Genomic DNA, 12,223 nt, shown 5'->3' with positions numbered 1-12,223 from the left:
TCTTTTACCAGTTTTATTTTAGGAAACGGGAGTGTTACTACTGAATCTGGAGGAAACCGGCTCTAAAACACGCGGACTTCTCAAGGAGAAGCGTGCGAGGTTGCGACACCTTAGCAACAGAGGACAGCCAGCCCAAGAGCCCATTATCACAGACACGCTCCAGAATCCACACCCAGCGAAAACTACAGTTCTAGCGCGCGGCTGGGGGCGGGGCGCCGAGAAGCCCCGCCCAGGCTCTTTATGACGTAAGACAATGCCTGCCACGCGTCGGAATTCTGCCTTGGGAAGAGCCACCCAAAGCGAAAGACACGCGGTGCGGAACGCGGTGGTGTCGTTGGGCCTGTTCCAGGAATCATGCATTTCTTATCCAGATTAGTTGTTTTCTTTTACCTGTGGGGCTTTGTTACTGCTCAGGGACTAAAGAAAGAAGAGAGCCCAGAGGAAGTGAAAATAGAAATTTTGCATCGTCCCGAAAACTGCTCTAAGACAAGCAAGAAGGGAGACCTGCTTAATGCCCATTACGATGGCTACTTGGCTAAAGATGGCTCGAAATTCTACTGCAGGTAAGAAATGCCGCAAACTGTCCCCATGTCCAATTGATACACCAAATCTTACCTCCCTCCACCAACCAAAAGGCTAATTATTTGGTGGTTTTGTTTCTGTTTAAAGTAAGTTGAACCATTTATTTGTTTTTGTTGTTTTGTTTTGTTTTTTTGGTACTAGGGAGTGAACCCAGAGGCACTTAACCACTGAGCACAACCCTAGCCCTTTTATTTTGAGACAGGGGCTCACTAAGTAGCTGAGGCTGGCTTTGAACTTGTGATCCTCCTGCCTCAGCTTCACCAGCCGCTAGGATTACAGGCGTGCACCACCACACTTGGTCATTTCGTCATTTTAAAAAATCAAATTAGATGTCAGTAGTTCCCTAGTAAACTGAATATATTTTAGTTGTTGAAAATGATGGCTTAGTTTCTGATAAAAGTACACTACACCCCCACACATCTCCAACTACCACCACTATCCTTAGAACTAAACCAAGAGATCACATATGATAGCATTCATAATTTCCCTGAATTGAAGCATCTTTACTAAGAATCACATTGGATGATAGCTAAAAAGATTTTATTCCATCCCTCAAGCTGGAGTGTAGAGTGTGGTTTCTCACTACAACCACAACAATGACTTGCCTGGTGTTTTCTGCTGGGCCCCCTGTCCTACTCTCATCCCACCTACTGCTTAGTCTGATTTAATAAACAGTATATTATTCTGAGTCCGAATGCTATTATCCTATAAAGATAAGATTGGGGGAAAGTAAATTCTTCTTATTTAGAAGAAAAGAGAGACATGTAGGCTAAGGCTGTGGTACACCGTATAAGGCTAGCAGCGAGGGAGGCTGAAACAGGAAGATCTCAAATTCAAAGCCAGCCTCAACAACTCAGGAGTCTCTGTCTCTAAATAAAATACAAAAAAAGGGCTAAGGATGTGGTTCAGAGGTTAAGCACCCCTGGGTTCAGTCTCCAGTACAATATATATATATATACACATACACACACACACACACACACACACACACACACACACAATTTTAAATTATCATTAAAATGACTTTTTGAGACTAAACCCACTCCATCTTTTTTTTAGAACAAACCCAGATAAGTTAAATGAGTTATATGTATAAACCAGACAACAAGTTAGAGGCTGGAGACCCACTAAAAAGTGAACTGTTTCTGTAGCGATCACAATAAAAAAGAAAATGAGATGACTCCTAATGATTAGCTTTGAGCAAATCATACTTCTTTCTACCAATTTTAGGCAAGTTTGAGCCAAATATCCCATTGGGGGTTCAAAAAGGGTTCTAATATGGGAAAAGAGATTCTAATTTTAAATTATAACTAACCACTCACCTGTAATTTGAAGTTTGGCTTCTTGAAATCAGCTTACCTAAGATAATTTTTTTTATTATAGCCGGACACAAAACGAAGGTCACCCCAAATGGTTTGTTCTTGGTGTTGGACAAGTCATAAAAGGCCTAGACATTGCTATGATGGATATGTGCCCTGGAGAGAAGCGAAAAGTGATTATACCTCCTTCATTTGCATATGGAAAGGAAGGATATGGTAAGTTATAATATTTATTTTTCTTTTCAGTTATATTTGAAAATAAATCATAGATTTTTGTGTGTATATCCAAAAGAATTGAAAACAGAGTCTAGAAATTTTGTATGTCCATGTATGATTCACAGTAGCATTATTCACAATAACTAAAGGCAGAAGCAACCTTAGTATTCACCAAAGAGTGTATAAACAAAATATGGTATATTCATACAGTGGAATGTTATTCAGTCTTAAAACTGGAAGGGAGTTCTGACCAATGCTACAAAGTAGATGAGGGCATTATGCTAAGTGAAATAAGCCAGACACAAAAAGAGAACACTGTGTGATTCCATTTATGTCAGGTATCTAGAGTAGTCAAATTCATAGAGACAAAGTAGAAAAGTGTTTTCCAGGGACTGGAGGGAGAGTGAAAGGGAGAGGTATTAAATAGGTACAGAATTTCAGTTTTGCCAAGAAGTTTTGGAAATTGTTTGCATAGCAATATGATTGTGCCTTACTAAACAGTATGTTTTAAAATTATTAATATATATTTTACCACAATTATAAACAAACAAAAAAAAATGGAGAAAATAATCACAGAATCATAGGGTTCAACAAACTCTAGCTATCTCTAAATCAGTTAAGTTCTTTATACTTACAAAGAAAATAAGACATTGTTGGAATATAGGTCTCTGGCCAGAGTTCTTTCCTTTATATAGCAGCAGTACTCATAATGATTTTGCATAGTCTATAAACTCAATTTTGGACATTTCTGTTTTTGGTATCATTATAATATTGTTACATGAATATTTATAAAAACATAGATCTTTGTAAGCAAAAGTTAAATTAATAAAACAGGAAGCCAGAACATGATTTTAAAGAACAGCATTGCAAAAGGAATACTTGAGATATAATAAGCGTAGTCACTGTTAATCCAATACAAGATAGGCCTTGAAACCTACAGGGAATGAATTCTATAGCAAGAAGTTCCACAAACCCTAGGTAAAGCAGATAAATGGGGAAAATGCAGCACATATGAATGACCTACCTCTAAATGAGCCAACTTTATAAAAAATGGTTCACTTTTTAAAAAATACAAATAGCCTTTTAATCTATTAGAATACTTAATTTTATTTATAAAGGGAAATTAAAATACAAATGAGACACCATTTTTTTACCCATCAAAGTAGCAAAGATAAAGTTGGCAAGAGCATGGAAGAATGAGCCATCTCTTGCATTATTGCTGGGAATGCCAACCATTCAGCCTAACAATTTCATCAAAAGGAAAAATATGCATATCTTCTGACCCATTAATTCTGTTACTGGGAATGTGCACAAAGATACATGTAAAGAAACATTCATTGCAGATTCTAGCAAAAGATGGAAAACTGCCTGAGTATTTATTGCTCAGTGATTAGTTAAATAAATTATGGTATATCTATACAGTGAATTAATCTATAGCCAGTAAAAAGAATGGTGTAGAACTATATGTGTGTGTTAATGTGTTAAAAATAAAGTGAGATAGATTACATTCCTGCAACAATTTTTTTTTTTTTTTTTTGGTGGGGAGTACTGGAGATTGAACTCAGAGGCACTCAACCACTGAGCCACATCTCCAGTCCTATTTTGTATTTTATTTAGAAACAGGGTCTCACTGAGTTGCTTAGCACCTAGCTTTTGCTAAGGATGGCTTTGAACTCATGATCCTCCTGCCTCAGCCTCCCAAGCTGCTGGGATTATAGGCATGTGCCACCACGCCCAGCTTGCAACAAATATTTATTTTAATTTTTTTTTTAGTTGAACATGGACACAATACCTTTGTTTTACTAATTTATTTATTTTATGTGGTGATGAGGATCAAACTCAGTGTCTCACGTGTGCAAGGCAAGCACTCTACTACTGAGCTACAACCCCAGCCCCACAACAAATATTTATTAATCATCTATCTCAGGCTCTCTTAGGCACTGGGCACCGGGCAAAAAAGTAGACACTACTTGCTAGCCTTAAAAAGCTTACATTATCGCATGGGAATTTCACCTGTGCATATATCTTCACAGACTATATCTGGAAAGACAGACAGTTATCTGATGACCTTAAGTGTTGGGGAAAGAGTCAAGGGTGAGAAGATTTCTTCTCAGAAAAAAAAAAAAAAAAAAAAAAAGTAGTGATTTCCAAACCTTTTCTTTCTAGCAAGAGCAGGGGTCCCAAATTAGATTGAGGGAAATCAGTGCCACAAGCCCAGTAAGACCTAGGGAAGTGGTTCTAGGAAACAACAGCTTCATATTCAATGCTTTTTGACCAGTCTTTTAGTCCCATCTAAATAGCTCCTGGGGTTGGGCTTGATAGCACATGCCTGTAATCCCAGTGCTTCCAGAGGCTGAGGCAGGAGGATCACAAGTTCAAAGCCAGCCTTAGCAACTTGGTGAGACCCTGTCTCAAAATAAAAGATAAAAAGGACTGGGGATGGGTTTCAGTGGTTAAGGGCCTCCAGGTTCAATCCCTGGTACAAGAAAAAAAAAAAACTCCCAGGGCTGGGGATTCAGTAGCTCAGTTGTAGAGCAATTGCTAGCATGCTCAAGGTCCTGGGTTCTATCCCCAGCTCTGCAAGAAAGCCAAGGGGCTGGGGGAGGGAGGGATTTAAAAAAAAAATCTCCCATTGTGCCAAAACTTGTATATCTCAATTTTTATTTGTGTAATCTAGGAGAGAAAGAAAATGGAAGATAGGTTAAATTTAATACTGTCCTAAAACTGTTGTCATAAAGTTGAGGCCATTTTCTAGATTAAACGATGGTAGCCAGTTTACTTTTTAGTATCTTTTGTTTCATTTTCAGACTTTCCCTTTCTTTCTTATGTTGTCTCATCAGATGCCTGCATATTCTGCCTCCTCCCATAGCACCCACTCTTCTATCTGCTTAGAACACCTACATCCCTTATCAACAGGTGCCAGTCCTGAATCCATTGTTCTCAGGCAAATGATCACTTATTTTTCATAAACTAATTTATGCTTAGATATGAATGACTACCCAAATTGCCTAAGCTATTAAGACACTTGCTATAGTATGTAGAAGTTTGATTTCAAGAAATTAGTTCATATTCAGTTTGAGGTGTCTCCAATAGAAAAATGGTGACGCTCACTAATAATACCACGAGCACCTTCATTGTACCTCTAAGGAAACTGAGGCCCTGAAAAAATGTATTCACTGGAACATAGTTAACTGCTAGCCTTACCTGAATTACAATAGCTTGGGTTATATTATTTTGAAAGTTGCAGTGTAGATCTTAAGTAAAAGGAAAATTATGTTTTTAATTTGTCCTTAATTATCAGGAGAAGTTGTTTTTCTGTCTTATGATGATTGCAACTGAATAGAGTTAGTTCTTGATTAAATAAACTTTTTAAAAGTAAGTTGTTATTAAGACCTAACAGTAGCTATAACTTTATTTTAGGTGATACTTGAAGAAGTCTTTCCTCTGCGAAATGTCCTTGCCTCATGTCACAGAGCACCCCTGCATGTCTTGAAATGCATGTGACTTTTTAGTGCTTTAACTAACGATATATGTGGTATGTATAGATTCTTTACATTAACTCCCACTTCTTTGGTCTGCTTCTCTAAGTAGCAATGCTGTAGTAAGTGCATATTTTTCTCTTTATCAAACTTTAAGGGTTTTTTTGAGAAAAAAGGAACTAATTGGCAACATTTTATATGTTTACAGTAGAATTATGATACAAACTTCATTTGTATCAGTGATATTTTTTTCTTTCAGAAATTTGAATTTGTTCCAGAGGTGTAGCTCAGTGGTAGAGCACTTGACTAGAGAGCATGTGTGAGACCCTGTGTTCCATCCCAAGCACCCAAAAAAGGAACCTCTGTTTGGGGTTTGTCTTTAATTACTATCAGAAATTATTTTTTCTGGGGCTGGAGTTGTAGCTCAGTGGTAGAACGCTTGCCTCTCACATGTGAGGCCCTGGGTTCGATCCTCAGCACCACATAAAAATAAAGATAAATCTCTTTATTGTAGTTGTCCATCTACAACTAGAAAAAATAATTTAAAAGAAAGAAATCATTTTTCTGTCTTAAGGTGATTATAACTGGACAGAATGAGAATCGGTTTTATAAAAAGGATATTGAATCAAGCTCCAGCTCTTTAAAGTCAGGTAATATGTGGTGCAATAATTCACTAATTAGGACTTACATGTTAGTCAATGTAATGCATGGGTAGATTTTTCTTTGTCCTGGTTTTGGAAACTACTGGTATACTGCCTCTTTTGGCTATAAGTTGCAAACCCTTTTCTTTTTTTTTTTTTTTTTTTTTTTTTTAAAGAGAGAGTGAGAGAGAGGGGGACAGAGAGAGAGAGAGAGAATTTTAACATGTATTTATTTTTTCTTAGTTCTCGGCAGACACAACATCTTCGTTTGTATGTGGTGCTGAGGATCGAACCCGGGCCGCATGCACGCTAGGCGAGCGTGCTACCGCTTGAGCCACATCCCCAGCCCCATGCAAACCCTTTTCTACTTGGATTGTTTAAATATTTTAACAAGAATTCTCTGCTTTTTCATTAAAAAGAATTGCTGTTCCTTTTAAAGAACAAATTTGGTCACTTTCAAAATAAACATGGGTCATGTATTTAGCAGAAATTTGAACACCTATAGTCGATCAGGCACTGTTTGAGACCCTGGGAATATATAAGCTACCCACTGCCTCCAAGCAAATTATTTTGACAAGTCATTTTTGTGAAATGCTTATCTGAAACAGAGCATAGCTTACTAAAATTATCTGACTTTAGCTAACCGGTTAACTATTAGTAAGAATTACTCAACTGTATACTTAAAATTTTTTTTATTATGATTATAAATTTCTTTGTAAAATTATTCCTGGATTTTTTCTGTTATCAGAAAGATTAAAAGATTAATAAAGATCTTGTAATAGTAATAAATAACATTTTTCACACTTTCTTGGTACCAGATGCTATTAAAAACACATATAAGTATATGATCTTATCAAACTGTCATGGTGGTTTATGAGGTAGACAGTGTTATCATCATTTCTCCCTTAAAGATGGGAAAATTGATGCCCAGAAAGGTTAAGTAACCAGTAAAAAAAAAAAAAAATCACAATTTAATGTCTATAATTTGAAAAACAGATATATTATTACTTATGATTTATTTATGCTTCCAAGTAGCTGCTTGAAACTTTTTCTTTTTTTTTTTTTTTATTGGTTGTTCACAACATTACAAAGCTCTTGACATATCATATTTCATACATTAGATTGAAGTGGGTTATGAACCCCCAATTTTACCCCAAATGCAGATTGCAGAATCACGTCGGTTACACATCCACAATTTTTGAAACTTTTTCTAAGAGATTACTCATCTATACTTGGAAATTTTTCAGCTTATACATTTCTTCTCTAATAATCATAAAATTTATGTTTATTTTAATTAGGAAATAGTGGTTATATAATTCCTTTGAACTGATTTGGTTTAAAAACAGATGGAAAAAATTGATTAAAAAAAAAAAAAAAAAAGCAAAAGGGCTAGAGATGTAACTCAGTGGCCGAATGCTTGCCTAGTGTGTATGAAGTCTTGGGTTGAATCCCCATCACTGTGAGAAGAAAAAAAGAAAGAAAGAACCACACAAAAAAAAAAGAAAAAAAATTAAAAGGCTAAAACATTTTAAGAAAAAAATTCAATGGTATTTAGAAATCAGTTCTCCTAAATGTGAAATAATGTAATCATAATACTATTATGACAAGAATAAATACTTGTAACATATAAATCACACTGTTAAAATTTGTACTCTTAGCAGATGGCAAGATTCCACCTGATGCAACGTTGATTTTTGAGATTGAACTTTATGCTGTGACCAAAGGACCACGGAGCATTGAAACATTTAAACAAATAGACACAGACAATGATCGGCAACTCTCTAAAACCGAGGTGATTAGAACAAATTTCAAGTAGATAGTCTAATTTTTTTCATTATAAATTAAATATATCTGTTGCAACTGTTATCTTTTTAGTCCTATCTAGCATGGGCTTTTAGCACTTTAGTAGAGCTGGTTATTAAAAAAACTATACTCTGTGAAGAAAATGTGCTTTTCCAATATAAAATTGAAGAGTCGTTCTATTCAATTAACTTTCTCCCTGTACGACAGTCACTAAAATCCCAAACTATTTATTTGTACAAGATTCTTCCATTTTCTAGGCTCTAGGAGTGGATCTCTTTCAGTCAGCATCATAAGAATTTGTAACAGGGTAAATAATTCCCTCCTCAGAGGATCATTCATGAGAATTTCACAAGTTTATGAAAAGAACTAGCAAGAATTTGAATTGGGTGGACCAGGAAGTTGCTAAACAGGAGTCAAGAGTTTGGCTTGACATTATATATGAATTGAAAGATTAATAAAGATCTTGTAATAGTAATAAATAACAATTTTAAACTTTCTTGGTACCAGATGCTATTATAAACACATAAGTATATGATCTTATCAAACTGTCATGGTGGTTTATGAGGTAGACAGTCTTATCATCATTTCTCCCTTATAAATGGGAAAATTGATTCCCAGACAGGTTAAGTAACCAGTAAAAAAAAAAAAAATTCACACAGCTGTAAGTGGCAAAATCAGGATTGCAAGCTTGGCAGGCACTGCCTGCCTCTTTCAGGGAATTTCCATCATGACTATTTTAGAGCTAATGCTTCTTTATTGAAGTCTAGGGCCTTACCTAGGCTCACAGTCTGTACTCTTAAAATTAGTAACTCAGATGTCTTCCCTCTTTACTTGTTTGAAGGCTATTCAGATGCTTAACTCTACCACCCTGTTAAGTAGAAAAGGACTCTGCTGGTCACTGGTTTCAGATGACAGGACTAAATCCTTTTTCTGTTTCTTTTTCCTCTCTCCCACCAATCCTCTTCCCACGTTCCCACTTCCTCCTCCAGGAACTTAGTAAGGACTTTACCCTGGGGTAGCCAACAATGGAAATGGGAGAGGGAGAAGAGAATATCCCCAGTGCTAAAGAAGAAGGGCAGCTAGAGGGGAACTGTTCTCAGCATGTATCTCTCTGTTGACTCCTTCACCATCTTTAGAGTGAATAGCAGCTGCAGATGGATCCACATAGCACCCAAGAGTTCAGCCCAGGTGGAGTCCGGTTGTCACCACAGGCACACACAGAGATGTGTTCTGCAGTAGGAGTACTCCTAGACACTAGGGAATCTTCAGTTCTTTTCTGGAAAATAACAGAGAAAATTCAAACGAGTGGCCTACTTAACTAAAAAAATTTTTTCACAAGTTTATCTTTTTTCACAAGGTTATCAAGTGCATTATCACCAGATGGATGAGTGATTTTCACACTCTTAAATGACAATAGCTGTCTTTTATTGACTCCTGTAAACATTACTCTAATCCTCACATGGATCCTATAACATAGATATTGCCCTTCCTCTACAGAAGACATACCTGAGGTTCAGAAAAGTTGAATTATTGGGCTGGGGATGTGGCTCAAGTGGTAGTGCGCTCTCCTGGCGAGCGTGCGGCCCGGGTTCGATCCTCAGCACCACATACAAAGATGTTGTGTCCGTCGAAAACTAAAAAAATAAATAAATATTAAAATTCTCTCTCTCTCTATCTCTCTTTAAAAAAAAAAAAAGTTGAATTATTTGTCCAAGACCACGAGCCAGTATATGGCAAAGCCTGGATTTGAAAGATGAACTGCAAGAAACTTCTTTCTTAAGCAACAGAAAGATTTAGTAAATAACTTCTCTGGTATAAATGACAGGGGACAGGATAATAGTACTTTATTAAATTACAAAATGGAAGTAGTATGGAAACCAGTACTAGCAAAGTTAAGGTCATGTTCTTACCCACTGCTTTTTTTTTCTTTCAGTTTTTTACCTTTATTTTATTTATGTACTTTTATGTTGTGCTGAGGATTGAACCCAGTGCCTCATGTGTGCTAGGCAAGTGCTGTAATACTAAGCTACAACCCCAGTCCCCCTACTGCCTTTTGAACCCTTTTCTAAATACTACAGAGTATTAGAAAAGGAGTAGATTTTGAGAATCAGCTATATTGGATATAAAAGGAAATAAATTTACCTATTCAGAAACTGCAGATTATTTGAGGCTATTTCAAATTCTCTGTACCTATATAGGATTGCTATATTCATTGGGGGATAAATGTATCCCCCTTCATATAGAATGAAAGTCACATTTGAAAACAGTTGATATATCCTACAGTAAGGTCCATTGATCATTCTAAAGTCTATTTGTGATCTGTTTACCTAGGGATATGTATTGCTAAAATCCTTTCAGGGTTCAACTTCAGCTTTCAAAGATTCTCTTACTTCAGATGTGCTCCAACCTTACAGAACATTATCTCCAGATTTTTGTGCTTTGTTTTCTTTCATGATTATATAGGTTAGCACTTTCCAACGAAAATATTATTGAGTCACACATTCAGTTGTAAACTTTTTAGTAACCACATTTTAAAAAGTAAAAACAAAGACAGGTGCAGTGGTGCACACCTGTAATCTCAGCTACTTGGGAGGCTCAATTGAGCCCATGAGTTTGAGACCAATCTGGGCAATGTAGTGAGACTGTGTCTCAAGAAATGAAATGAAATAAAATGAAAAGAAAACATAGGTGAAATTTTAGTGATTTATCTTAACTCCACATATCTAAAATAGTACCATTTCAACATGAAATCTATATAAAAACTTACAAGATATACTGTTTGGTACTATCTTCAAAATCTGTAGTGTGTTATATATTTATAGTAACTTATCTGGTTGTTGTAGCCATATTTCGAATGCTCAATAGTCACATGTGGCTAGTGGCTACTGTTTTGGACAGTGCTTTATTGTGTGTTTACATAGAGAAATTTCATATTACCTGGAGAAACGGGGAATAATACTTCAGAATGCCAGTTATTTATTTGACATTGTTATTAGATTGTCATAGTTATATAGACTTGAAGAGTGAACTATAGAAGCATGGAAAAATTTAGAATTAAATTTTATTTTAAAATCTGTGGTTGAGTTTTTTTGCTTATACAATATTAGTTTTAGAGCTTATAGAACTGCTAATGTGGATTTATTCACTAATGAAAATCCTTAGGAATAATTAGTGTGAACATGTAGATTACTAGAAAGCATTTAGTTTCAACAAAATTCATGGTATCTGCCACTAACCATCTGTAATCTCAAGGGAAATGGATACTCTTCAAAAATTGTTTCCAATGTTACAAAATTAAAAATCTCAGCTTTTAAAAATGCAACTTTTTAATATAAGTAGTCTTGGATATGAGTTTCGTTATTGCTATATACTCCTCAAAGTTACTGGTTTGAGAAAGAAACTGGTTATATCTTTTTATTAAAGAAATCTTATTTTGGGTCTCTAGATAAATCATTACTTGAAAAAAGAATTTGAAAAAGATGAGAAGCCACGTGACAAGTCATATCAGAATGCAGTTTTAGAAGATATTTTTAAGAAGAATGACCATGATGGTGATGGCTTCATTTCTCCCAAAGAATACAATGTATACCAGCACGATGAACTATAGCATATTTTTATTTCTACATTTTTTAGCTACTTACTGTACTTTAATACATTATACAGGAATTTTTTTCCAGGTTGTGTTTCTATTTTTCTCCTGTGAGATATTTTGTTCCCTTCAATACATGTAATTTTGTTTAATAAATGTGATGCTGTTTTGCAAATTTATCTCTTAGGAAAGGTATGATTGTGTTTCCTATTACTTTATTCTGTGAACACAAATTGCAGTGCCATGAAATGGACCTGTAACTGAGTGGGCAGTATTTTCCCATCCAAGGTATAAGAGAACACATGTCAAAATCTGCAAGCTCTTCCCAACTCTAACCTAACCTGAACAATATGTATAAATATGTAAAGGTTCAATATTTTAAATATTAAAATGTTTCATATTTTTAAAATATGAAGTAGGGACTCAGGAATTAATATATCATCTTTTTATGTATTTCATAACATTATTGAAAGAATTGTGGTCCTTGGCATGCATGAAGGAAGATTTTAGTTGTATATCTCTGTCCCACAAAGAACTTTTTTGGTGCAAGCTTCTAGCCTTGCATGTTTGTTCCAGTTGGGAATGCTAAAAGGT

General features: G+C 35.6%; 1 protein-coding gene across 4 annotated transcripts; it reads left to right on the top strand.

Annotated features, from left to right (window-relative positions):
- Positions 1 to 246: 246 nt before the first annotated feature.
- On the top strand, positions 247 to 11,809 carry FKBP7 (FKBP prolyl isomerase 7). 4 transcript variants are annotated; one of them, XM_081261822.1, is made up of 4 exons: positions 247 to 563; positions 1,966 to 2,117; positions 7,899 to 8,029; positions 11,486 to 11,809. In XM_081261822.1, the coding sequence occupies exons 1-4, from the start codon at positions 355 to 357 to the stop codon at positions 11,645 to 11,647; spliced, it is 654 nt and encodes a 217-aa protein (XP_081117948.1). In that variant the 5' UTR covers positions 247 to 354; the 3' UTR covers positions 11,648 to 11,809. The 4 variants fall into 4 exon arrangements, with proteins under 4 accessions (XP_081117948.1, XP_081117947.1, XP_081117949.1 ...); XM_081261821.1 differs by having other exon boundaries at positions 249 to 563; positions 7,896 to 8,029; XM_081261823.1 differs by lacking the exon at positions 7,899 to 8,029 and having other exon boundaries at positions 249 to 563; positions 11,486 to 11,650.
- Positions 11,810 to 12,223: the final 414 nt, after the last annotated feature.

Source organism: Spermophilus citellus (genome assembly GCF_964194105.1).
Source record: "Spermophilus citellus genome assembly, chromosome: 11".
NCBI classification, from domain to species: domain Eukaryota; kingdom Metazoa; phylum Chordata; class Mammalia; order Rodentia; family Sciuridae; genus Spermophilus; species Spermophilus citellus.
This window is presented reverse-complemented; position numbering and strand designations above follow the sequence as displayed.